Source organism: Hoplias malabaricus, chromosome 4, assembly GCF_029633855.1.
Source record: "Hoplias malabaricus isolate fHopMal1 chromosome 4, fHopMal1.hap1, whole genome shotgun sequence".
Taxonomy (NCBI): domain Eukaryota; kingdom Metazoa; phylum Chordata; class Actinopteri; order Characiformes; family Erythrinidae; genus Hoplias; species Hoplias malabaricus.
Window position 1 is genome coordinate 31449248 of NC_089803.1, and position 27946 is coordinate 31477193.

The 27946-nt window shown below is 39.4% G+C and overlaps 3 protein-coding genes across 3 annotated transcripts; 2 read left to right on the top strand and 1 right to left on the bottom strand.

Annotated features, from left to right (window-relative positions):
- Positions 1-73: 73 nt before the first annotated feature.
- Positions 74-7195, bottom strand: galk2 (galactokinase 2). Its single transcript, XM_066669686.1, has 10 exons — positions 7018-7195; positions 6753-6841; positions 5870-5993; positions 5693-5783; positions 5458-5604; positions 3887-3985; positions 3511-3663; positions 2406-2616; positions 1170-1371; positions 74-467 (listed from the first exon to the last, which is right to left on the bottom strand). Exons 1-10 carry the CDS (start codon positions 7065-7067, stop codon positions 260-262), a joined length of 1374 nt encoding a protein of 457 aa, XP_066525783.1. The 5' UTR covers positions 7068-7195; the 3' UTR covers positions 74-259.
- A 92-nt stretch (positions 7196-7287) lies between these two features.
- cops2 (COP9 signalosome subunit 2) lies at positions 7288-13322 on the top strand. The gene is made up of 13 exons (XM_066669687.1): positions 7288-7444; positions 9005-9118; positions 9199-9276; positions 9401-9526; positions 9621-9710; positions 9913-9990; positions 10078-10252; positions 10397-10575; positions 10669-10721; positions 10987-11084; positions 11462-11544; positions 11637-11695; positions 12410-13322. Exons 1-13 carry the CDS (start codon positions 7391-7393, stop codon positions 12552-12554), a joined length of 1332 nt encoding a protein of 443 aa, XP_066525784.1. The 5' UTR covers positions 7288-7390; the 3' UTR covers positions 12555-13322.
- A 717-nt stretch (positions 13323-14039) lies between these two features.
- Positions 14040-27700, top strand: cep152 (centrosomal protein 152). Its single transcript, XM_066669981.1, has 29 exons — positions 14040-14346; positions 14668-14774; positions 17473-17582; positions 17686-17752; positions 17877-18176; positions 18433-18595; positions 18694-18834; positions 19158-19297; positions 19401-19601; positions 19725-19872; positions 20104-20195; positions 20291-20454; positions 20546-20750; positions 20848-20955; positions 21051-21181; positions 21332-21460; positions 21623-21758; positions 21936-22121; positions 23032-23304; positions 23428-23559; positions 23638-24002; positions 24130-24328; positions 24483-24558; positions 24639-24788; positions 25651-25729; positions 25845-25924; positions 26093-26249; positions 26375-26481; positions 26749-27700. Exons 2-29 carry the CDS (start codon positions 14685-14687, stop codon positions 27576-27578), a joined length of 4959 nt encoding a protein of 1652 aa, XP_066526078.1. The 5' UTR covers positions 14040-14346; positions 14668-14684; the 3' UTR covers positions 27579-27700.
- The last annotated feature ends 246 nt before the right edge of the window (positions 27701-27946 follow it).

Below are 27946 nucleotides of genomic sequence, written 5' to 3' on the forward strand. Positions count from 1 at the left end.
TGAGTAGAGCAGGCTTATTAAACAACAGCAGGACCTAGAAAATCTGCACTGGTCTTTTTATTCAAAGCAGCAGGTCAAGTTCAGATGATTTTTAACTAAATACAAAAATTCTCAGAATAGATACAAATCATGAACTAAAGGAATGTGTATAGCTTTCCCTTTTAAGGCAGAGTGTGAGAGCATTGGTATCTGTCAGTATATCACTCCACAGTTAATCAGAAATCCCTCAGATGATTAAAAAAATACAATCCTTTGTATTTTATTCTTCTGTGAATATGGCTGCTCCTCCGCCAGGTCTGGTTACAAAAAGGCTCTGCTTTACCAGAGCTGCTCGACGAGCATCAGGCATGTAGTATTGCTCCTTTACTGACCGGAGAAAAGAGTCCATCTTTTCAATGGGTACCATGGAAACCGTGCAACCTCCCCATCCTGCGCCTGTTAACCTAGAACCCACTGCACCTGCTTTCCTGTGAAAAGAAATGTCAGATTTCATTTCCGCTAAAATACAAAAGCAAAGGTTTCAGCATATTCCTGACAGAGTATTAAGCACTCACGTATGTTTAATAAAAAGGGAGCAGACCTCATACAGCTAAGTTTTTAATGGATTGTACACTGACAACAGCCATAACGTTAAAAGTACCTGCTTCTACACTCACTGTCCATTTTCTCAGGTTCACTTACATAAATTACAGACTGCATTCCAATTATTGCTCTGTATGTGTTGTTACCCCATTTACCCAGTTCTTTAAATGGTCATGACCACCACAGAGCAGGTATTAATGTATTATGCAGACTAATTATAGAACTACAAAGTAACCTGTGGGCAGCACAGTAGTGTCACAGTCACATAGCTTCAGGCTCCTGGAGTTTGTGGGATCAACTCCCGCTCCAGGTGACTGTAGTCACCAGGTGTGAGCTGATCAAATGAACAATAAGTTTGAAAAAAGAAAATTATTCTACAGTTCATTTTACGGCTGAGTGCATAAAAAGACATTGGCTTATAGAGGCAAATCATTTAATTCCTCATGCCCCAATATTCCCTGTGATGTAACATGTCTTTCTGCATCAATATTCAGTGCATCATAAACGCAAAGTCACTCTTTGACCCCCTTACAGCGTGATAATGCTCTGTGAATCTTATAATAGGAAGATGTCTTTCTCTCACTCACAGACAAATGTCCACCAGCTGGTCTAGCTCCAGGCAGCTACACTCATACAAGTATCTGCAGCTAGCATGGCTCTGGTTCATAAGGTTGCCCAGCTGCAGGACAGCATCATCAGGAGATGAGTCACACACTGCCTTGAATTGCACCACACGAGCAGCCTCACTGTACACATGCTTGGCTCGCTGGTACAGCTCGAATTGCATCACTAAGGTGAAAAGGAAACACATTCTTCAGTAATGTATTATACCCAGTACTTCACCTGTGGAAAAATCTGAGGGTTGCAGTCAGAGATGGGGAGTGTCAAATAGCAAATTAACTGGAGCAGAATGTATTAATTTGTCCAGCGTATATCATCATTTGAACTGAAGTTTGTGAGCTATTTTTCTTTTCTTTTATTAATCAAACAGTTATATTGATCAGCCACAAGATTTTAATCTGACATGTGAAGTGAATAGCTTCACATTGTAATGGCACCTCCCAAGGAGGGGGATATAAGAGGTAACAAGTGAAAAAATCCATTTTCAAAGCTCCTATTTTGAAAGTAGGAGAAATAAGCAGGTTTAGGGATAAGAGTGACTTTGCCAAATTGAAATAGTTATAATTTGTTTGGTGAGAACATCTTCAAAAAAGCAGGTCTTTTTGAGTATTCACAATATGATTGGTACCTACCAAGCACGATCCAAGGAGGGACAACTAGTGAACTGGTGACAGGCTTAGGACCAATAAATGCTCACTGACATGAGAGAATGTAACCTGTCAGAAGAGCTACCACAAATAGCTGAAAAAAGTTAATGCTGACTCTGATAGAAAGATGCCTGAATTTTGGGAGGCAATGATCCTATCACCTGTTGTCCATCCTAGGACCACTTTTAGCAGGTACTAACCACTATTTACTGTGAATACACCACAAGAAATTTTGGAGATCACACAAAAACATGAGTATCACAATGTCGCCCTACTTTACTTCACCCAGATCCTGAGGCTTGGTAATTTTTTCTGCTTCCATCTACTTCTCTTGTACTGCAAGAACTCACTGTTCACTTGCTGCCTAACATATCCAACCCCTTGACAGGTGCCACAGTAACAAGACAATTATTTTTATTCATTTGACCTCACAGCGGTTTTAATATAGTGGCTGATCCGTTTATGTTTGAATAAATAGTTACAGTACATCATGTCCTAACCCAGACATGAGAATTGACCCAAGTTGGCTATACTGAGTTGGCAATATGCTCTCACCATGCTGTGTGTTAGCGCTGAGGATATTGTTGCATAACTGCTCAGTTGTGATTTCCAGAAGTTTGCAGACTTCCTCTCTGCTATAAGGCTCAGGGTGGAGGACCTCCTCCACCAAATCCAGCATCTTCTCCAGACTCAGCTTCAGCTCTGTATGCAGTTCACCCAGCTTCTGCAAAGCACTCCACTTCAGACCTTTGGCCTTAGCCAGTACCTGTGGACACACAGAGCAGTAGTCTCTAAAATCATGTGTCACCAATATCACAAAAAAAAACCATGTGACTGCAGGTTTTTATTATAAATATTCTAACCAAGCAGGCTCAAGCCTCAAACTGTTCTTCTGTTTGAGTGCAACATTAACTCAATTAAAGAATTTGGAGTCCGATGAGCTTCTGTTTGACTGTAAAGAAAACCTACAGTCAAGTCAGCCCTTTGTGGATAAAACAGGTGAATTCAAGTTCAGATCTTCCTGTGTATCATGCAAACTGCAAAATGTAAATAATACACCAAAACAAATCAACTGACTTACTACAGTTATTAAAAAGATATACGCAATTCAGACATAACATTAAAATGACCTCCTTTGTCAGCACTGTAGTGACACTGACATGGCGGTGATGTGTTATTATGTAATGGCAGTAGTGGATCAGACACAGCAGTGCTCTTGGAGTTTTTTAGGATCTCAGTGTTACTGCTGTACTGACAATAGTCAAGCAACGAAAAATACCCAGTCAACAGAATCCAGTGACATTTGATAAAAGATTAAATACATACTACACACACAAACACACCGATGAAACACAGCCTATGACACCACTGCCATATCAGTGTCACCACAGTGGGGAAAATGGGGCACTGTCCAAATATTACCTGATCTGTGGTTTCCTATGTGAGTCCTGTGAGAATACGGTGAAAGGGGCCAAACAAAAAACAGAGTTGGCCTGCAGTTGTAGTGCACCTACATGTTGGAATGTTTAGCTATTTATTTGTGTATTGCCTTACCTGTATATATATATATATATATATATATATATATATATATATATATACACGAGACATTAAGAGAACAAAATGCAAAGCAAGGTTTATATTATCCAAAGCTTCTCACCTTTGTGGCAATGCGACATTCCACCACTCTTATGTTGAAGAGTGACGAGGCTGCCTTGTTCATCTCCACACAGCTGTTAGCAATCACAAACATAGCTCCAGCTGGGAGCTTCACATCTGTGGCCCTCAGGGGATTAAACTCAATCAGCTTTGCCTTGAGTAATAGGAATTATTGATAGGCATTAAATATAATATGAAAAAAAAAAATATATATATATATATATATATATTAATCATATAATATTAAACACAGGACAAAAACAAAACATGAGATATGAATTGTCATACAGCACTACAGCTATGCATGGAGAGAAAAGAGCTGATGACTCATACCTAATATGAATCATAGGCCTAAGAATCAGAATGGAATATAATACCGTTCCTTCTTCAGCAAGGAAAGATATGGACTGATCCATCCCTCCTCCTTCAGTGCCAATGTAACGCTCGCATTTGGCACATGTTTCAGCCAGCAGGACCTGACAGTAAAAACACGTGTACAGTTTTATTCCTAAGAGAATAATGTGCATAAGCAATGTCTGATAGTTCATCTGCAAAAGTTTGCTGATTTTAAGAAGAAACCTGAACATTCTAGCACCAAATATTCTACCAGCAGTAAAAAAAATCACTGATTTATTAAAGGGACATTCTGACAAAAATTTTCAGTGCACGGCTGAGACCATCAGCCAAATAATAGCTCTGCTTTTGTCCTGACCATTTGAACAACAGGGTGTAGGAGATAACAATGTGTACAGAGCAATAGACTGACTTTAACTTTATGTGCAATTGGAAAATGAGTGTAGAACAGAGGCGATTGCTCTAAGACTGCAAGGGAAGCTCAGCTTCCCCTAAAATGTCAAAAAATAAGTGATCAAATATATACTGTTGTGTGTACATGTCATTGAATAAATATGCACTACAACGCGATTAACTTTTGTTCAGAATCAGCTTGTTATCACTGGTAAAGACGCGGCTTTCCTCTCAATCCGCAGCCTCACAGTGCTTTAAACAGTGTAGGCGCTGAGCGTCCACAGAGTTCAATGGAGAAGCAGCGAAGTGCAGCGAAACGAGACGAGCCATTGGATAAATGCTAGGCTTTGTCTCGCCCATCGGACGCTCAGCGTCTCTGGGGGTCTACGGGGCAGTGGGCTGGCCTCGGCTGGCCCGGACGCTCAGCTTCTGCATGATGATTGGATGAGGCTGAATCCCTTTTTGATTGACAGCGAAATGAGCGAATCAGCGACGCTTTGGTGTAAAGATCCGAGGGAGCATTACATTTTCATTCTGTTCTGAGTTGAACCGCAGACTTTCTAATTTCTCTTATCGGCATTTTCTTTGTTAAAAACGACTAGCGACAAATCGAGCTTCTTTTTCTGGTGGGGTTTTTTGTAGCTGCTTGTGTTTGGAGACTGACTTCTATCACTCTTTCTGACGTCTATCGCAGTTTCTGTCCAGCGGGTGCTGCTGAGCCTCTCCACCGTCACAGAGCACTCACAGGCGGACACACTTCACATGGGCCAAGGCCGTTTAAGCATCCTAGCTCTGCTGGCCATTGAGTCACTGGAAAAGACGCCTTGTTGGTACGACACAGTCACAGATCATTTTCTTGAAAAGGAACGGAGGGTAGAATTTATGTATAAATAAACCGACACATTTTATGATGTAGGCCGAAATTGAGCTTCCCCTCCTTGAAAGACCGCCACTGGTGTAGAAACAATGATTTTTATGCCATGACTGATCAGTGTATAGCCCATTACAACCGCAGCTGACACTTAATATCGGGCATGATGACTGAAACCCATGTGCAGCTGCTCCACTCGGTGTGCATGCAATTAAATCCATTTGCCACCAAAATATGATCTTTAAAGCTGCATTTACACATTAGAAGGAGTGTCAACACACACTATAAAAACATAAGGTTAAAGTTCAGTCCGTTCATATTATGTTTTACTTTGGAAATAGCTTTCTGATTGGCCTCCATTGTAACCAGTCCAGCACAGCACACCAGAGCACTGGAACTGGACAGTCCTGAGCTTGCGGGAATTGTTCCATCCACAATACAGTGGATTCCGGCCAGAGAAGACAAGTTTAGTTGTTCCTGAAATAGGAAAAATGACCACATGTCAGGTGCCTTAATGCTGCATTAAATGTACTCTATGAGACAAAGTATTGTCTATTTGCATTACCTGAACACCCTTAACTCCACAAAGGAAATAATAATACCACTGAGGATTCTCTCTGTCAATGATGATCTCATTGACTGACACTGAGAAATCCCTGCAAAAGCGTTTCAAGAGTAAAATGGTTAAATGGTGCCATCTTCAGGTTATGAAAAGATTCAGATTTGAACTACCTACGCTTACTTGTATTTGGAGTCAGTGTTGGTCAGCTGGATTGCCTGAGAATTATTCACCGATACAGCAGCAAGAATATTCTGCTCGATGGCCATGGGGAGAACAGCATAGCCGCAGTAATCAATGTGCTCTCCTAAAAGTTAGGAAAACAGCATCACTCTATATCTATATTGCAGTACACAAACAAGATCATTTTCAAATCACTAAGTATAAATGAGTGTGTTTCAGCTGCAGGACTTCAGTTTGGATCACAGTCTGGTTACACTCCTGAGAACACGCATATATAAATGCTACCCAAATAATACATAAAGAAATAAACAATAATACAAAAAATTAAATGTAACATTAAATAATATATTTTGTGCATATGAGCACTGTTCTGTTGAATTCTAAAATTATAAAGAATTACATTTAATATACCACTGAATGCACTGTGCGATCAGTATGTCCAAAACATACTTTAATCATTCTTTCTTCTCTTTCGAAATACAAACAGGAGCTGTGCTACACATATGTTAATGTTAACACAATTGTTACACAGGATCTACCTGCCCCATTTATTTTACAACAGCAAAACTTAATAATATTATGAACTTGAGGGGGCACTATGATATTATTTTTGTTATTCTATTACCATTTTTTAATCTAGTCTGTCTGAAATGTCCGAGACATTTCAGGTCATGTGGCTTCAGGCTCCTCAAAGCCCTTGGACCCTGACCTCAGGTGATGAAAGGATAACCCATCTCTGCAAAGGTTCTGCACTGGAAACACCTGATCCATTTACTGAGGAGCTCTGTAATGAGCTGAAGATATGGGGGCAAGAATAGTAAAACCTCTGCAGAGCACTGGGTCTTGCAAAGACTGGAGATTAAAAACGAATGCTATAGCCTACCGATCAGATTCACTCTCCCAGGAGCACGTACATAGAAGAGAGGAGATTCAGCATATTTCCCATGAAATGCCTCTTTCAGTTTCTGCAGTCTGCGATATGAAAATGTAAAAAAGTTAAAGGAAAACGTAACAGATGCTGTTTCAGGGATCACCTAGATAGATGGTCGTTTGACAGCAAAGGCACTGCTACACAATCGAGCTCAATTCAATGACAGCGTTAACACGTGGATGTGAACCTGAGACAGACCTGAGCTGAGTCCACTCACCTCTCGTTGTCACTGAAGGACACTTTTATTTTTGGTGGGTTTCCAGCCATCTGTGCTGCTGATAATAAAGAGTGTGGAGTATAAACTGCAGAAGTTAATCAGCTGACTCTCACACCCGGAATATCTCTCTCCAACAACACGGAAGAAGGGGATCTCGTTTAGAGCAGTTGGCTGCACGGATCCTGGTGTGAGCGGGGCATAATAAGCAGGTCTGGGATCAGCTCGTGTTACCAGTGCGCTGCTGTCGCGGGGGTAAGAAGCGCGCAACGAGCTGATCTGGGATCGGCAAGCGGGGCGCTGTGAGCGCGGCTCTGTGGGATTATTTCGTAGCGCGGAGGACGCCGGGAGTGATCGGCCCTGTTCCCCGGTCAAGATGTCTGACATGGAGGATGACTTCATGTGCGACGATGAGGAGGATTATGACCTGGTAAAACATTAGAGAGTGGCCTCGCTGCTGTGGGGGGCGGTGCAGTGTGTGGTAGTCTCGGTGTGTGAGAGTCCGAGCGTGGGGAGCACTTTAGTCCGGTTGCTGCGCGATTGTGGGTGTGAGATGTGTGCTGTTAGCAGCTCTCGGTCTTAGCTACCGGCCTCCAGCTCAGTCTACAAACTACTCAGAGTTAGCTTAGCCACATTATGTGAGCGGGTTGATGGAGTTAGCGCTGAGGTTTCTGCCTGCAGGCAGTGGCTTTATATTTAAAAATAAGCGACGAAGTGCTTAAGTGGTGTTATCTGCTTTAGTTTCGACGTCGTCTTTCACAAGCTAACGACACAACAACTCAGTGGCAGGTTAACGTAGCGTTAGCTGGGTTAGCTCTTCAGTCTGTGCTCTTCTCTCTGTGCCGTTTCCCTCCTTAACGGTAGTTAACGTCTCTGGTCGTCTTTTAAAGCCCCCTGTTCAGTTGCTGAATCGTTTAGCTGGCTGAGACCACCCTGTGTGGTTGTTGGTTCGTCTTTAATAGAGTCCGAGTACACGCTGAGTACTAGGACAAGGAGATGGGACAAATACATTCACTTCAACACAGCTTCACCGCACACATCCTCTTGTTGCTGAATTGCAGCAGTACAACATTAATAAACTGTTATCAGCAGCTGTGAATGCAATCCTTTTTATGCAAACTTCCACATTCTGTATTGCACTAGATTCAGTTAAACATCTAAACTTGCATCTCACTGCAGTGAGTTGCACATTTTGACAGGAGCATTCTCCTCTTTTATTACTACTTGCTGTTAGTCTTGGATCCTAGTTTTAACCATTGTAGGAACATTTGTTCAAATGTTATTTTTTCAAAACTGAAAGTACTCCTAGCTTAGTGGCCTACATATTTTGTAGTTTTCAACATCTGGGCTGGATTTCTTAAAAGCTTCTTTGCACAAAGATGGAGCTCACATCATGCAGAAATATCTTTGTGCTGTATCCTGATCAGTGAGTTACTAAGTTTAGTACTTGTGTTAGAACTTGTTTTTTACCAAACTGTGCTCCAGGAGCACAAACCCTGTGTCACTGAATGTAGTGAAGACTGTTTGAAGAAATTAGTGTCATATTACCTCAAAAATAATTCATTAAACAAGATGTTTACTGGTGACTATTAATTTGCAGTTAAGCAGAGCATAATTGATTGTTATTGATTCTGGGTTAAACCACCAGGGTGGTGTTCTTCACAGATAGTGGCTATGACTGTTGGCTTATCTTATTATTCTTTAGAGCAGTTGTATATTTTAAGGTGCTTTTTCACCTCTGTTTGAACACACCTGCAAATTAAACTGAGGGTACATGCATGGGTTGTTGTACAATGCATTTAGTGGAGTTCTGCTGAAGATTTAATTGCAAGAAGTTTTATCTGTTATTTTCACAAGTGGAATTTCCCATTAATTGATGCAAAAGACCAGATGTGTCCACTATGCTCATCTTACAATGTCAGTTAACTGTATTATCTTCAAAGCTGTATATCAAGTAGCTAAGGGATTTTGTCTGTTCTTACTGTTTCAGGAATATTCAGAGGATAGTAACTCTGAGCCAAATGTCGACTTGGAGAACCAGTATTATAACTCCAAAGCCCTAAAGGAAGATGATCCAAAAGCAGCCTTGAGTAGCTTTCAGAAGGTAAAGCATCATTGATTTATTTATTTGAGACGTAAAAGTATGCACTAAAGGAAAGTAATACATTGAGTTCTGCATCATAGGTGCTGGAACTTGAAGGTGAAAAAGGAGAATGGGGTTTCAAAGCATTGAAACAGATGATTAAGATCAACTTCAAGCTGGTAAACAACATGCATAATATATTAGATAATGTTTTCTTAAATGTTTCTAAAGCTGAGGGAGGAATATTGGATGTGTGTGATGGTTTCTGATTATTGTTTTTATGGTTTTCTTTTATTAATTTAGACAAACTTTCCTGAAATGATGAATCGTTACAAACAGCTCTTGACATATATACGAAGTGCTGTAACAAGGAACTACTCTGAGAAATCCATTAACTCCATTCTAGATTACATTTCGACATCCAAACAGGTATTATTTATGTTGTCACAATATGGTCAGGAAAAAAAATAATTTCTTATACTTTGTGTTTTTGAAACTGTTCCTTTCTCCGTTCTGATCATAGATGGACTTGCTGCAGGAATTTTACGAGACTACTCTAGAGGCACTAAAAGATGCCAAGAATGACAGACTCTGGTTTAAAACCAATACTAAGGTCTGTAGATTTAGTTTATGATATAAGTCTTTTGATTTTTAAACAGAGCTGGTTTAATTATTAGATATTCTAAATCTTTTTTAATTTATTCATGTTTTTAAGTATAGAAGTGCCTTATATCTCTGCTCTAATTAAACACAAAATGATTGCCTGTTTTTTGTGTACTCAAACATTTTGGCTTCTGTTTCTTTGCTCCACCCAGTTGGGTAAGTTGTATCTGGAGAGAGAAGAGTATGGAAAGCTTCAGAAAATTCTCAGGCAGTTGCATCAGTCATGTCAGGTAAATGAGACATCAGACCTTTTATTATTCATACAGTTAAAGTAGTTTTGTGACTGTAATTTTATAGAAAATTATTTCTTTGTTAAGACGGATGATGGTGAAGATGACCTCAAGAAGGGCACGCAGTTGTTAGAGATCTATGCTTTGGAAATCCAGATGTACACAGCACAGAAAAACAACAAGAAACTTAAAGCTCTGTATGAGCAGTCTTTACACATCAAATCAGCAATTCCTCATCCACTCATCATGGGAGTTATCAGAGGTATTGTTTATTCCCCTTTAAATATTTATTAATGAATTATTATTTAGTTATAAATATATGTTAATATGGAATTCATTCTTAGATCACTGTCCTCTATAAATTAAGAAACTTTGTAATTGTTTTTCATTTTTAATCATTTTTCAGAATGCGGTGGAAAAATGCACTTAAGAGAGGGAGAATTTGAGAAGGCGCACACAGATTTTTTTGAGGCATTCAAAAATTATGACGAGTCTGGAAGTCCAAGGCGAACGACTTGTTTAAAATACCTAGTCTTGGCCAACATGCTAATGAAGTCGGGAATAAACCCATTTGATTCTCAAGAGGTAATAAAAAATATATATATAATTTGCATATTTTATGTTGATTTGAAGTTTCACTAACTTAACTGATTCTTCTAAAATGATTTTTATGGCTAGGCAAAACCCTACAAAAATGATCCAGAAATTCTAGCAATGACGAACTTGGTAAGGTAAGGCTGCATTAAAAACATGAAGTTATCTAAAATAAATGGAAATAAAAGTTATCTAAATATCCAAATGTAATTGCTGTAATCATAAATATTTTTGGCCAGTATCTTATACCCATGGTAAACATAAAGGTAGACAAAATGGATATTGTATTTTATCATCATGCCAAATTTGCCCTAAATCTTTAATCCCAGTAGCTTTTCTAAATGACTTTTTAACACAAACTTAAACTGGATGTTTTGGATGAATTTGTTTTTTTATTTGTAGTGCCTACCAGAACAATGACATTACAGAGTTTGAGAAAATCTTGAAGACGAATCACAGTAACATAATGGATGACCCCTTCATCAGGGAACACATTGAGGGTGAGTCTGACATGTAATTGGCCTAAAAAGGAACACTACTATATATATACATTCAAAAATATACTTAGAATTTGCAATGCAACTTAATGATGATGCCTGATAATCTTTGAGACGATTTTTTAAAAATTGTATTTGCAAATATAACTGCATTTGCAATTTTTTTTATCAAGTGTTAATAGAGCATATTTATCATTTAATGAATACTCGCTATTAAAGGATACATAATTTAAAAACTAGTTTAAATCACCATCAGTTTTTTGCTTATAGAGTTTTAGTCTAACAATAAGATTTATTATTGCTATTACACTATGCCATGTAATTTAAAACTTTTGTAATAGAGTATGAGATTGACATATATTTATTTTTTTCCCTTTCAGAGCTGTTACGAAACATAAGAACACAAGTGCTCATCAAATTAATTAAGCCTTACACTAGAATACACATACCTTTTATTTCAAAGGTATTAATGTTCTACATATATTTTCTTTATAATTTGGATTTCACTGTTTTTCTTGGATGTTTGTCATTTGACATGTTGCTGTATCTTTGCAGGAACTGAACATTGATGTTGCTGATGTGGAAAGCTTACTTGTGCAGTGTATACTAGACAAGTAAGTTGTTTATGATCATGATTTGGTTTTGTCTGTACAATCATTGTCACTTTAAACAGCTCTACCGACCATATAAATGCACTTAGTAGTTCTACAGTTGCAGACTGGAGTCCATATGTGGCTGTACCTACGTGATGGCCACTTGAAGGAGGATCCTTCAAAGGACTATCACAGAGTAGGTATTATTTGGGTGATAGATCATTCTCAGCACAATACAGTAAAATGGACATGGCAGTGAAGTGTTAAGGTGTGCTGTGTTAGTACAGGTGGATTGATCAGATAACACTACCAGTGTCAGTACTGAACTGAGTTATCCACAGACCAAAAATATCCAAACACACAATATCATGACACCAACACGTCAGTGTCACTGCAGTCCTGAGATCTATCCACCACCAAAATATTACCTGCTCTATGCGGGTTCTGACCAGCGTAAAAGGGAGCAAACATGAAATGCAGAGTAACAAATAGACTCCAGTCTAATTGTAGAAGTACACAGTGGAGCTGAGAGAATGGACAGCGTGTGTGAAAACGAGGTGGTCATAATGTTATGGTTGATAGGTGTATGACACCTGTGAGGATATTTTGAAAACTATTTCTCAAATATTGTGTAGTGCTGTCAGTGGATTTCAGTTTGATATTTAATGAAAATGAACAAAGTGGGTGGATAGGAGTGTTTATTAATTCTGCTATTTCCCAATGTAACTATTTCAGCACGATCAATGGCCGAATTGACCAGGTTAACCAGCTGTTGGAGCTTGATCACCAGAAGAGAGGCGGTGCTCGATACACAGCCTTGGACAAATGGACCAATCAGCTGAATTCTCTAAACCAGGCCATTGTCAGTAAACTGGCTTGATGGGTTGGCCACTCAAGATCTCAATACCGTTCATTCATCCGACAGCCAGATGGCTCTGAGGGCTGTCAGTGACACAAACTTCTTTCAGGTCCTCTACCCTGATCACTGATTAAGTGTGTGCTTAAACTGGCTAGTTTGTGATATACAGCTGCAGATAATTTAAGCCCCAACAGCTTTGTACATCTTGAACACAACAGAAATGCCCAAAGGAAATCTGTTTTTCTGAATCTTCAAAGTCTGCTGTATCAAATGTTCTTTAGACTATGTTGGAGTCATCTTGGGAGGTGAGGTTATATTGTTTTAGTCCCATGTATTGACATTTGGTTAAAACAAACATTTGAAAGGTATACATTTGACCTTTTTTGGAGGTGTGAGAGTACTCTGTAATAAACTGAAAATGTTTATCTGTTGAACACTGTCAAAGCCAGCATGTTTTATTTGTTTTGCTCAAAGATCACTTTTCAAGTTTTAGGTAGATGCACAGCAGTGCCTGTGAATGAAGTATTGTCATTACTAGAAATCCTCTAGTTTTCACCCATACAAAACACAATACAAGTGTAGAGTTTATAAAAACACTGTACATTTTAAGTTGACGACAGAGTGTGTGTGTGTTTGAGAGAGAGAATGCATTCAGATGATTCAGTTAAATTTATCTTAAGGCTACAGTGCTTTTGCTAATCTCACCCCTGATCAGATAACTTATGCTATGTAAGATCTATTGTTTCATATTTGAACAGCAAAATAAAGGACACCTTTGTTGCTATGGAAAATTGGATTTTTTAAATTTGTATTTACTTTTTATGTTTTGTCTGGAAGCAAGATGGAAATGTTCACCTAGCATTTTTGTAATGACTGAAACTATACTGAGGCTCAGGGGCAGGAGTAACGTCTTTTATGACCTATAACAATTATTATAATGATTAAATCTTAAATGTGTGTCCAATATGTAAGTCATATTTTAATCAACGCCTAAAACATACAACACATACAATTGTGATTTAACAAATTGGTTACATGGTGATGTTTGCCTGTTACTTTAATTTTAGTAGTAAGCGAGGAACATGGTGCAGCAGGCAGTACCACAGTCAACGTAGCCCCAGGGTCCCGGGGTAGTGGGTTCAAACCTTGCTGCATTGGTTTTCTGTGGGTGCTCTGGTTTCCTCCCATGGCCCCAAAACACATTTGTAGGTGGACTGACTACTCAAAAGTGTGTGTGTCACCTTCAGCATGTGCTCATGTCTTGTGCCCAGTGATTAGTACTTGCAGACAATGTATGAATTTTTGTAAGCAATGGGTATTATGTATTTACAGTCTGCCCAGTTCTTAGAGTTTTTCTAGTTAATCTGTCCAGATAAGGGTGTCACTATAACAACGGACTTAAATTATTGGGGTTATATACATATGTACTTCAGTTATTACTATTCATCTTATTGAAGGAGGGGGGGATTCACGTCATCAGCTCAGGAACCAATCAGCGGGCGAGCTTTTTTGCCGCTGTTTGGAGCGCCATGTTTCAACTCCACAGGCTCCTCTGTGCTTTGAACGAAGAGACCGGAGAACTGCGCGAGAAATCCCACCGTCTCAGCCCCCGAGGACAGTGCGCGGCGTAACGCTCACATCGGGTTAGCTTTAGCAGTCAGGCAGATGTAATAAAGCGTTCAAAGTGAGGAGTAAGTATCCGTGTTCTCTGAGAGTGTCACTTTAACACAACACCGGTAGACAAGTGACCGGCGGCCCCGGGTGGAATTGGACACGGATTCAGGACTATGAACGATTCATCTTTACACTGAAGGTAAGTGACAGTGGTTTTAATTATGTTCCCCGTCTCTGGCTAACGCTAACACTATTGTGGTGGTGTTGGCAACCTGGGAATTATTATGCGGCGTGCTAATGCTAGCTAACACGTAGCTAAACTTTTTATTTACATAGTACAACAGCTTTAAACTCCGAGCCTTATTGTATAGATTAAATCGTGTAAAAAGTACGATTCAGTCGAAACTGACTCACTAAACGGGTCTAACACCTCCGCGGACTCGCTCATCTAACGGTAATAAGCACCGTTTCATCCATGTTTGTTTTTGTTGTAGTGAAACTGAACAATGCCTTTTTTTAGACAGTAAAACCCTAGTCATGTCCATCGACTTCGACAGCGCAGCCCTGCAGACTCAGCATGAGGAGGAAGAGGAGTACGACCAAGAGGACTACGCTCGGGAACAAGAGGTAGCGTTAGTTTAACATTTCTACCACGACCCTGTTGCTTGGAAATACGAGTAAACTGAGTGACTGATAGAAAACGGCAGTCCTGCTGTAGACACGCCCATTCAAAGAGAGGTGGGAGAGACATATGGATGTAAATAACTGACACAATACATGCACTGCCTGGCCAAACAACTCACACATTGACATTTAACACGTGTTGTCCATTTACTCCACTTAGAAAATAGGTGCATAGCCCATTTTGGCTCAGAATACATTTCAGTCCCCAGTTCTTCAAAGGTACGGATCCCCACAAAAGTACAGAACAGGTGTTATTTAAAGTAGCACTAGGTAGGTTTTTTACATTACAGTTACAGTTGCAAACTCATTCTGATACTCCACTGAGCTGTAATAGGGAGAATAGGGCCTTTGTCATTGCTAATCTGCACTCTACCCTGCAGACATTATACTAGGTAACTTTTGGAAGATGGTAGGAATCTAGACTCATTTTACTACTCCTTTCCCATTGATTTCTGGACAGTGCTGTAAAATGAATTACATTCTGCAAGTATAGGGGAGCCCAGGAGCAGAAATATCAAGTCTAGTGTTTGTGGCAAGTCATCCTCAGCACTGCAGTGACACTGAATCGGTGTGTTAATCTGTTGCAACGGTACATCGGATAAGAAACATCAATGCTTTTTACCAGATTTTTTTTTGTTTGGTGGACTATTTTCAGTTCAACTGTGACACTGAGGGGTGTAAACTCCAGCAGCACTGCTTGTTGTGATCCATGTACCAGGGCTGCACATATTAAGATGCCCCCACCACGTTGTTACCACTGCTGAGCAGTGAATGATACATCAGCTAAATAACGCTTTGTGTGGTCTTCTGGTGGCCTTGGCCATTAAGGAAAAGAGTGGAACAAACAGTTATCTCTCACGCACACACTGCTTTACAAATTAAAAAATGTGATTATTGTAAATGCATTTGACATAAATAAATAAAGAAAGAAAGCACTGTTATATAATGCACTGAATGGATTACATACCTTGTATCTACACACATTGCCCATTTTTTCAGCTCCACTGACCACACAGGAGCACTTTGTAAAGAACAGGGTGAAACTGGGGTAAAAAGTATGCAGAGGAAGATTTATTTTTTTTTTTAATGTACAGTTTGTAATGTATGTTTGTATTTATTATCACTGATAGCATTTAATTAATTCATCCAAGAAGTAGATTTATGTCACTTAGTTGTTGAAGATATATGAATAGATAAATCAGTCTAGAATTAGGTTAATAGTTGATTCAAAACCCATTACTGCTTTCGAATGCTATAACTTATCTTTTAATAGTTAAATTTGACTTCAACAATAGTATTTGAAAACTAATACTGACAATTTTTTCAATCAAACGTTTTTTTTTTGTACCTGTGTTTTTATAATATCCATACAGTCATAAGTTGTTAATATTAAACCATTTGAGGTTGCATATTTTAGGATATTTATAGCTCTAGATTGTGTGTGTATTCATATAACTGTTGAAGTCAAAATTAACTTTTAATGAAAAGATTATAAAAAGTTATAGCATTCAGAAGCAGCAATGGGTTTTGATTCTACTTAATATGAATACAAAACACAAAAACATATATGAGAAAGTGGAAGTTTGTTCAGGAAGCCTCAAGACAGTAGGTGGGGTAACCCTTCGGGTGTTTAAAGAGTAGATACTTCCAATCACATGAATGCAGGCTCTGACTCACTCTTGAGTAATCTGCTGCACAGTGACCCAGAGCTATTATGGGTTCAAGTGAAGTGCTGTCAGGTGTGACTGCTGTGGCTGTTTTAGTGCTACCCTACTTAGGATACTTTTCCATGGCTGTTTGGATGAAGCCTGGGATGGAGCAACTGAAGAGTAAAGGCCGAGCTGTCCAGTGGCAAAATTGGTTTTGATGTAAACAACAATGTTGGATCAGATGTTTTGACGACTGGAAGAAGGAAATCAAGTCTTTGCAGAGGCTGATGCAGTGCTGAAGCGTGGGCCATATACAGGACCATATTTGTTGGGAGGGTCGTTTTCCCCAATGGACGGCAGGAATGTTTCTGCTCCAATTAACCAAAATATATGCCCAGCGACTGACAATGGGCAGTCTACAGACAAGGACAAAACCAAAAATGAAGACAGAATAGCCGATCCTTCCTCCTCCCGTGCTTACGCCTACTTAATCATATGACTCATGCAGATGAACTCGAGCAAGTCTGAAGCATGTGGTTTAGTCCCTTGAGCAAACTCTGAGAGTGGAGTCTTGTCATTGAGGATAAATGCGTGAACATGGAGTTTTTGTGTGTGAGGGGACTGTGGAAGACGTTAGGTTCATTCAGCATTCTTTAAGAAGAGTAAGTCCATCTGGTTTTGCTAGTTTACACTCTAAGGAAAGCCTGTTTTATTTTGATTGTAACTTATTGTCTGACTGGATTCCTTTAAAACATTCTTTGATTGTGTATGCTTTCTTGTGTTTTTTTATCCTGAATTTCATTTGAATTGTTATGTTTTCATAATATCAGCTGAAGTATAGTGCAGCAAACAGAGTTTCTGTGAATTATGGTGACACATCCTATTTTTTGTGGTGACAGTTGCTATGGTTTCATCTTTGTTTTGAAGAATTCCCTCTACATTTCTGTTTCTACTGTTTCACTTAACCAATCTAAACCCCATGTGTCATGCAGCTGCAAAAACTCCTGACTGACCTTCCAGATGACATGCTAGAGGACAGTCGGGATTGCTCCTCGCCTGAGCTGGAATACTCAACCTGCAGCCACGAAGGAGACAGCAACAGGTATCTGTAACTTAGGGCACTCTTTCTCTTAGAAAAAAAAAACTTTTATCTGTGCTATTTCGATTTACTAAATTGTAGTACATTTATTTGTATTATAATTTAGATTACAACATGCTTGGAATGGACGCCCTGAATGGTCTAATCAGTCAGAAGTTCCTTGCACTGCTGATGTGAGTTTATAACTTCAATTCTGTTACTAAGACATAAATGGCATTTTGAATTTACATGCATTATTAAGATGATAACTTTTATTTGAAGAATTTTAGGAATGACTATGATCTTTCCAAACCTCAGGGCTACACCTATGACAGCACAGTGGCACAGCAGAATAGCCATGATGAACATATCCAGGGTGGTACAGAACATTTACCCCATGTCTGGAACCCACATCAGCACCAGAATTATCAGTTGGAATCTGGAGACTATGTGTACTCCTCTGCAGAAATGGCAGAGTCCAATGGCGCCAATGACTCATCCACTGAGGAAAGGTTTGAACAGGATGCTTACCCACATCCAGGTCTTGACCATGGGATAGAGTCTAAGGTAGATGATCAAGACTATGGGGAACAGCTGAATGTCAGAAACCATTTTCAGGTAAGGCATATAAATCGTCATGAATTATGTGATGCAGTTATTAATCTGAATACTTTAGTAACTCCCATCAGTTATGGAAAGTCAAATTATTGCTAAATAATATTTGATGTTTTTGAGATTGAAGGGTTTTGTGGACCTAGTTATGTGCCTATTTTCTGAGAGATTTTTTTTAATCATATCTGAGTGGTGTAATGCAAACTAATTTTGTAGTTGTAAATGCGTGATAGATTTTCCTTTTCTGTCAATTTTTCCCTAGAATTTTAGTAATGGCATTGCTGAGGGCAAAGCTATTGATTGTTACAAAGCTACCTACCGTCCACATAATCCAGCAACCCAACCAAAGATGTTCAACACAAAGTCCTTCCCACTGAATGATGACTTTGACCAGCTTCAAAGAGAGTTTCTTGACTCATCACCAGGTTAGTTATAAACAAAAGTACATTTTCAAAATGATGTGAAAACCAGTAGTTATGAGTGTTAATGAGTAATTCAAGTATAAAATATTTATATGTTTTAGGTGCTGTTGATGTACAAGAATATGCACAGTTGAAGATTTTAAACAAAGCTCAGTCTAGACAGATTGAGGACCTTGAGCAGAAACTGGAGGATAGCAGGCGTAAAATGAGATATCTGGAACATCAGTTTGCCATTGTCAAAGGTAGGCCAATATCAGGGAAGACTTAGACACACTGACTTACACAAGATTATTATTAACAGAAACAGGAGTTGATGGTAGTACCTGGTTAATTATTTGTTCTCATTCTTTGTCTGTCAAAAGAAAGACATGGTGGTATATTAAAGGTCTAATTCCAAAATGGCAAATCATTAAATTAGCAAGACTGAGATCTTTCTGCTACATTATATTAAAAACTTGATGTTAACATATTTCAAAACAACCTGTTGTCATTTTGGACTTGGCCAAATAGTTTTCAGAAAGAGTAACACAGGAAATAATAATTGAGATTGTTGGTTTTTGTCTAGATGAGAAAGATGGTATGGCAATATCACTGAAGGAATCTAATCATCTGATAGAGGAGGCAAAAGAAAAAGAATCTCAACTGCAAAGCAAAGTCAGATCCCTTGAGCGGCAGATACAGAACCTTACTGAGAGAGAAAAGGAGGTAAAAAAAATACAGATTCTTAATCAATTTATCACGTTCCATGATGAACACGTCTAAGAAATTATATAAAGCAAGACCTTTGGTTTTAACTGTGTGAGTGTAGAACATGAAGAAACAGCATGTTGCAGAGGCAGCAGTAGACAGCATGAAGCAGCAGGTGATGGAGCTGTGTCGCTCAGACACACTAACACGAGCACGGGAGCAGCATGACAGAGACATGGCAACCATGAGGGAACAGCATGAAGCTAGAGTACTCGCACTACAACAAAAACTGGACTTGCACACTCAGAGCCTGGAAGAGCAGGTTACTGCACACACATTCTTCCCTTTACTCTACACGTTAACTGCATTGTATTTGACTGAGGACTAATATTTGTGGGCTGTCTTTTACACAAAATAAGATTATGCGCGCGTGTGTCCCTGGCAGGTGCAGGAGGCCCAGAGGCTGCGGGAGCAGGTGAGACAGCTGGAGAGGCAGAGGGAGGAGGAGCAGGTGGACAGAGCTACAGTCATCAATGCCCTCACACAGCGCTTGGAGGAGAGCCAACAGCAGTGTGCCAAGCTGCTCCAGACTGGTGTGTATGCAGTTTTTTCTGTGTCTGTTGTTACAGCATGTCTTTTCTGCAGAAATGTTAATGTAGTTAAATCACTATAGCAACAGTAAAATTACCAGGTTTTAGTTTTTGTCTGTTATGTCATATATTTCAATTTTTTTCATTAAATTTTATTGAGATACTGTATGAGTTTCTTAATTAGTGTTGTATTGTAGATTTCCTGCATTCTTTAAATTGTTTATCTATGTTTAGGGTCTGTGCAGGAGATGAGCCAGATGCAGATGAAGCTACATCAGGCACAGTCAAGCCGCAACATCAGTGAGAACATGAACAAAGCATTGCAGGTGAGTGAGATGTAAGCGTAAAATGCTTAAGTCGTCAGCTTATTCTAACATTACATAGGCATGTTATTTTGTGGTTACCCCTTTGTTCTCCATAGGAAGAGTTAATGGACTTGAAAGAGCAGATCACACTGTATGAGTCTGCCATCAAGCTTGGAGCAGTTTCTTTTAATTCCAACACAGACTGGGAAAACCATCTGTCAGAATCCTACATAGACTTGGGTATCAAGAAAGTTACATGGAAAAATACCAGGAATCACAGGTAACATGTTTAATAAGAAATGATGGTCTTCAAGAAATGCATTGATTTGTGATATAAATGTGATGAAATTAAGCCCTCTGTCTGTTTTTAGCACTCCTGTATTATCAGACTCAAGTCTGCCTAAGGAGGACTTGGTGAGGGAACTCAAGAATGAGCTTCAACGGTGCCTTTCACAGCTGAAAACCAAAAGGCAGAAAATGTCTCAGTTACAGGAGGAGCTGCGGACAACACACAGCCATATGGAGCAGCTACAGACTGAGCTAGATGGAGCAAAGAAGATGGCTAAAGACTCTTTGGTGGGGTTTATAAAATAATACTCTTGTATTTTTGCTGAGTTACAGCCTCAAAAATGATGAGCATCCCTGCTAAAGAGCTTGCTTTCCTCTGCTCTAGGTGAGGGAAAGCAGTTTAGAAAAGCTTATGGAGCCATCCAACATGGTGTCTCAAAAAGAGCTTATAAAGCTTGATGAGGAACGGCAGAACCTTCAGAAAAGAATAGAGGTCTGTGTGTTTAGCAGCAAAACATTTCTATTCAAAATGTAAAAAAAACACACTGCTGGAGTGATTTTTGTATTAATACTATATGTAAATGGCAGGCTCTTGAAGCATGTAACAAGGAACTGAAGCAGAGCGAGGAGAAGGTCAAAGCAGCTAATTCGGAGCTATGTACCAAGATGAGAGAGATGATTCAAGAGCTTGACCAAGAGAAACAGGAGGCTGCAGAGAGGTGAGAAGACAAATTGTCCTTTTTAAAAATTGATGAGGAATAGAAAGTGACGTGGACAGCACGCAAAAGGCATGGCCAGCTGTACGTTAATTGGATTTTTTTTCCAAGCAATGAATGTTTAACATCAAAGATGTGTGTTTGTCTGTTGAGGTATGAGAGGGTCCAGCAGCAGTACAGAGATGATGTAGTGCAGCATGTCCGTGCAGAGCTCATCCAGGAACATACAACTCATGTGGAGCAGCTCGCTGACCAACATGAACAGCAAGTCCAGAAACTGGAGTAAGACAAATTTACACACATACGTCTCAATACCCTTCACTCGTTAGAAGTCATCTGCAGATTTTATACGGGATTACACTGTATGCTTTTATGACTAAAATACTTTTGTTCTCCAAAAGATTTGTATGTTGCAAGCAAGCTCTTTTATGCTCAATTTCTCAGGTCTAAACTGGCTGATCTCAGGCAAGAAGTCTTAGCAGTGCAGGAATGTTACATTTCTGTTTGCAAAGAAAAAGACAAACTTGAAGAAAACATTCAGTGCAAGATTGCAGAAGAGAAGAAACTAAGAGAGGATGAGGTAACTGAATTTAAACACTTATGTACAAAACCATCACATTGTCACATTTAAGCTGTATTGTGTCCCTTCCAAAAGTTAGTTTTAAAACAGTTGCTTTTATAAATATGGTAAAAAGTGTTTGTTTATTAGCTCTAGATTTTCTCTAATCACTGTATGATTTCTTTCTCTGCTTCATAGCTAAACAGAAGAGAGGAGACCAGGTTGTCTTTGGAGAGGTTGAAGACTGAGTTGGCTTCCCAGCACCAGGAAGCGATTGCCTTATTAGAAGCTCAGTGGACCAAAGACAAAGAAACAGAGATCCAGCTGCAGGTTGCAAAAGAACTGGCCTCAGCCAAGCAGAGCTGGCAGCAAAAGCAGGAAGAGGTCAGTAGATGTCTTTTTTCAGTGTTACAGCAAGCAAGGTTGTTAGTGCATGCAAATTTCATTTTGTGGGTCTAGGTTTTCATTTGTATTTGGGTTTATTTCAAGATTCAGATTCTTTTTGACTGATAACTCATCAAAATGCAAAATTCGTCGTATGATTGGCTCAGCCACATTCTAAGCCATTGTTAAACTTTCTGTACGTCTGGATGCACACATTTTTATATTAATGCACATTAAAGGTGACATGTTATCCTACTTTTACTCAAATTAACATATTTCCCTGGGGTTTTAAACATGTCACTGACAAAGTTGGTCAAAATTAAAACCACAGAATCATTTTTTTATGTCTTCACTCAGACTGTGCAGCAGGTAGTGCTGCTCTTCACAGCTACACCGTCCTGGGGTTGTGTGTTAAATTTGCGCTTCAGGCCACTGTCTGTTAAGGGATCCCTAAACGGTATGGAGAAGTAGCAGAAAATGAGTGAATAAATGATTTTCACTCTGAGAACTTGGATGTAACTGTTGCCTGTTTTTTTTTTCTTGTGGTTGTTGAGTTTTTTATATGGTTCATCATTATTATAGTGCTATCATCCTCCAAAAATCGTACTGAACAACACTACTTTTGGCTCCAAATTCATGTTCTAGTAAATCTGTTTACTGGGATTGCCTATTGCACACTCAGGTATAAAGTTCAAGAAGGGCACTGTGAAGCACAGAATAACAATCCTTTCTGAAGAGCCTAATGATCTCAGATGCCCAAACTGAATCATAAGCTTTCCTACTCATATATGTATTGTAGTTTATTGGAGAGACAGAAAATGTAACTTCATATTGATTATTTGTTGTTTAAGAGTTAACTATTAGATTTTTAGTATCTGTGCTTGAGTTTGTGTTAACTTCACTCGCATAGCTGGAAAAGAATTGGGCCCTCAGACTGGAGGAAGCTTTGGAAATGTGTCAGAAAACCCAAGCTACAGATACCCAGGAAAGATCTTTACAGACAGATGATCCAAAGTCAGAGGCTGGGATCTTCTCCCTGGAGCAGTTGGAGGCCAGGCTCAGTTCCCAGAGAGTGGCTCTGCAGCAAGAATCAGATAGAAATATTTCCAAAGCCATGGAGGATGCTTTGAAGCTGAAAGAGAGAGAGCTGCAACAGAAGCATGTGAAGGACCTGACATTACAGGTCTGTTTGAGTTGACTCAGTTTACTTTTGATGATGTTTGCATCTGGTAACCTCTCTGTAGTTTTTAGAGTAGTATTGTGCAGAAGGTGGCATTGCAAGCAAAATGTGAATGGCTTCTTTCAGGTTGAAGCTGCTGTGTCCAACGCCCATGCTTGTTGGCTCAAAGAACTGACTACTCTCCCAGAGTACAAAGCCAGCCTGCAGACAGAAAGAGAAAAATGGGAGGCTTTACAAGAGAAAAATATTCAAGAGCAGGTACTGAGTAAATTATTAAAGTTAAATGTTTACCTTTATTTAGAGATATGGTAATTCATCATCATTTCTGTATATCAGGTATCCACGGCAATAAAAACAACACAAGAAAAATGGCAGGAGACTCTCTGTGAAAGACGGCAAGAGCTAGAAGTCTGTATAAGAAAGAACAAAGAGCTTCAGGACCAGGTACTTTCTCTGAACACACAGCTTCAACGTTCCAGTGAGGAGCACACTGCAGTCCTGAAAGCTGAGCTCTCTGCAGCGAGAACGATGTGGAATAAGGACAAACAGCAGGAGATCTCATGCTTGAAGACACAGCTTCAGGCTCAGCTAGAGAAGAGCTTAGAACAGGCCAAAGAGGAGAACCTTGTACATTACAAGGAAAACCTAGAAAAGACACTGAGAAGAAAAGAGGAAGACTGGAGGAATGAGCAGGAAGTTAGGTAATGATTTAAGAGGCAAAGACCACACTACTAAACATGTTGCCTTTTCATGTAAAGAATGATTGGAGAACATGCAATGTTTTCTGCAAGTAAAATATGAAAAATAATTTCTCTGCCTTTACTTGAGGTTGCTGGAATCACAGCAGCGAGTCAAAGAGGAGGTTCTGGCTGAGTTAAAGAAGGTACTGAAAGAGGTTCATGACTTGAGCAGAGAGTTTGCTGAAGAGCAAGGCAGCAGAGAAGGGGGTTCAAGAGTCTGGGTGAGAGAGATGTGTAGAGATGCACTGTCCCAAGCTCTAGCCCACAGCAAGCAGGAGTGGATGAAGGTCAGTAATGTCATATCACAGTCCTGTGTTTACAAAAATATGTAATTCTCCTTTTATATACTTTTTGAGCTAGTATTAAAAAATGGGTTTACACTGTGCAGTACAAAAACTGGTTCACACATACAAACATTATATTTGTTTTCTCATACCCCAGAGCAGTGAGGCTAAATTCCAGCTTGTGCTTAAGGAAACCCAAGAGCAACATGAGAAGGAGCTCAGTCAGATACGTTGTATGTGCATGTTATACATTGAGAATTAATTTTAAATTCTCCCTTTTTAAGAAAAGTGCTAACTTCCATTTTGTCAACAGGTGCTGATAAATGTAATGCTAAGGGCTGTAGTGAAACCTTGGCCAAGTTTAAGAAGAAGAATCAGGACCTTCAGAGGCATCTGGAAAAGGCTTGCCGCCAGCTCCAAAACACAGTGCGAGAGCACAAGAGCACTTTACACAAGCTAAAAGGTAAAAACTGAAGAGTGTCTTGTCAACTGGTTTGACCTTCATGTGCAAATCACATTCTCTTGAACAAATAATTATTTTTGGCCATACATGCACCACACTGTTTTGTGAGTAAAGGTGTTCTTAGGATGATTATCGGTAATATAGTGTGGCTTTAGCACTACTGAAAATAGTCTGAGTAGTGCACAATTAGTTCTGGATTGTAATTTAAAGTGAATTTCACCAAAATCCCACTAAAGTTATTACAACTTGGAGAGGGAGACCACAGACTATTGCACGGTGGCGCAGCAGGCAGTGTCGCTGTCACACAGCTCCAGGGACTTGGAGGTTGTGGGTTCAAGTCCCGCTCCAGGTGACTGTGAGGAGTTTGGTGTGTTCTCCCTGTGTCCGTGTGGGTTTCCTCCGGGTGCTCCGGTTTCCTCCCACGATCCAAAAACACACGTTGGTAGTGGATTGGTAATTGAAAAAAGGTTTTATTAGGTGTGTGTGTGTGTGTCACCCTGCAAAGGACTGGCGCCCCCTCCAGGGTGTGTTCCTGCTTTGGCCTAATGATTCCAAGTAGGTTCTGGACCCATCATGACCCTGAACTGGGGAACAGTTACAGAACTAATACTCAAACAAAATAGTATAAATAAAAGGCTGTGTGACCCAGAGGTAAACTAGTTTTAAAGGTAAATTAGTTTGTATTTAAATGTAATTAAGTTCATCATTGAGATCACTGAAAATCTTTTATTTGTCCTTTATTCATTTACTTAAACTTGTTTTTTTTATCAGACAAACGACAGAAATTTGGAAATGGGGGTTGTACAGTAAATTTTAAAATATAATTTGTAATACTTTATTGCTTCTTCCCCACTCATTTCAGAAGAACATGCTGAAACTTTACGCAGAGAGAGGGAAGCCCATAAACAAGCAGCTGAGGAGGCCAGATTGTCCCAATCGTGGTTTGTATTTTTGATGACACTTTTAAGGCTTGGTGAAAATCATACAAACATAATGTTTGTTTATTTCTACATTGGACATTCCAACATAGGACATTAATCTAATAATATGTTACAGTGATGCAGATCATCAGAATCTCCAAGCTGGACTTGAAGAAATGAAGGACCAATATATGAAGGCTGTACAAAAAATCAGAGGTCCATAAGTTTCTTCAAATCTTTCCTATACTTGACTGTGCTGGTTAAGAGATTATATTCTAAAGTGTTGTGTAGTGTTTCCTTTTGCCTGAAGCACACTGTTGATGGTACTAACTTGTGGTTGTGCCCAGTGGGCATCTTAACACAGGCCTCTAATGTGTTATTCAGGTGATATGCTACATTACCTGCAGGAGAGTAAAGAGCGAGCTGCTGAGATGATTAGAGCAGAGGTGCTGAGAGAGAGGCAGGACACAGCCCGGAGGATGCGCAGGTATTATCTCACCTGTCTTCAAGAGCTGCTAGAGGAGGGGGGACAGAAAACTGGGTGAGTTTGTCATTGCTTTTATATATATATATATATATATATATATAATGTATATATATATGTATTTGTGTGTATGGTTTTTAACTATGTTGTCATACTCTAATAATATATTCCTTAAATCCCAGTGCTGAGAAAAAAATTATCAACGCTGCCAGTAAACTGGCTGCCATGGCCAAAGTGTTGGAGACTCCTGTAGCCAGAAAGAAGCTTAGGAGAAATCAGAATAGCCATGGTATGTTATTGTTGTACCTTTTTATGAGGACTGTGGGTTGAATCAGGTTTTTTTTTTTTTTATTATTATTTGTTTGTTTACACCATGTGACGCAGAGTGCCCTAATGGAGATTTTCTTTTTTAAACAATTGTGCATTGTGTTCACTGTGCATTTTTATAAATGTAGCTGTATTTGTAGCAGCAACAGCATTAATATCTTTTTTTTTAATGAATGAAGAATAGAATTTTTGAATACTATGCTTCATAATGTGTCTTTTTTCATTTCAGAACCTTCACTAAATGCTAATGCCCATGCTGCCAAAGTTTCAAATGTTGCATCAAACCAAAGTGTTTCAGATTCCCGTGAAGACTGCATGAATAGACAAAGCCATCAGGATCGTCCCTTTGCTGACACAGACTGTGCAACCCAGACATCCAAACTGAGAGGAATAAATCCTACAGGCAAGGGCCCTCAGCTGGATCTTTGTAAGTCAGTGGGTGAAAATGGTGTTAAAGGTCCTCAGGTGACCTCACAGGATACTCCAATGCCCCTGCTCTTATGTAAACCCAACACGCTCGCTTTGGCCTCATATGAAGGTAATGTTAGCAGTGGGATTGTGACAATCAGAAATGAGAGTAGAGAGATGTACCTCACAGGAGCAGAATCGGGAAAAGCCAGCAACCATTTGAATCCTCAGATGGCCGTTGAGCCTTTCTTGATTGAAGAGGCACCAGTAAGAGATGATGGCCAGAGTGACTGGAGTTTGTCCACTAATGGCTCCACCTATGCCAACAGTATTCCCCTGACCAACTCTTACCCCACCAGAAGTGCAGAGGCGGTGAGGCCATTCTCTTTGAACCCCTCAGTGGACGATCTGGACTTTGGAACATGTATAGGTGATAAATCTGATGTAACTGTTTACAAAGAGATTGTAAAAAGGCCATCGTATGTAAAACCCAAGCAGCATACAGACCTTAAATCAACTAAGAACTGGGAGCCAATCCCAGGCTCTGAGAGAGAGATGATCCGTAGGCTGTGTCCTAAAAGCTTGTTCCCAGATTTGAAAATCTGTCAGGACAGTGGCTTTGACAGCCCTTTGAAACCCATTCAGAAATGAAATTGTCTGCATGTGTGTTAAAATAGGGTTTGCCATGATGCTTTGACTGAATATTCATTTGTATTTATGTTGTTTGTATGTTCTACTTTTTATTTATATTGGATTTTATAATTAAAGATGACTTCCTTAATAAAATGTTTTAAAGTGCCTAAATCCTAATGATTGTAGCTGAAAAGAATGTGACCTGGGGGACTTCTCAGGTTCAAGCCAGAGTTTTATTTGCATTTAAACATCGTCTAACATAGGAACCAAGGGTAAAACTAGAGTGTTTTCACCTACAATGCGTTAAACATGAGTCTTGTTACAAAAATGATAATGAGATGGCATTAGAGCCATAATACGTCATGGCCCTTTTACTTTTATACTTA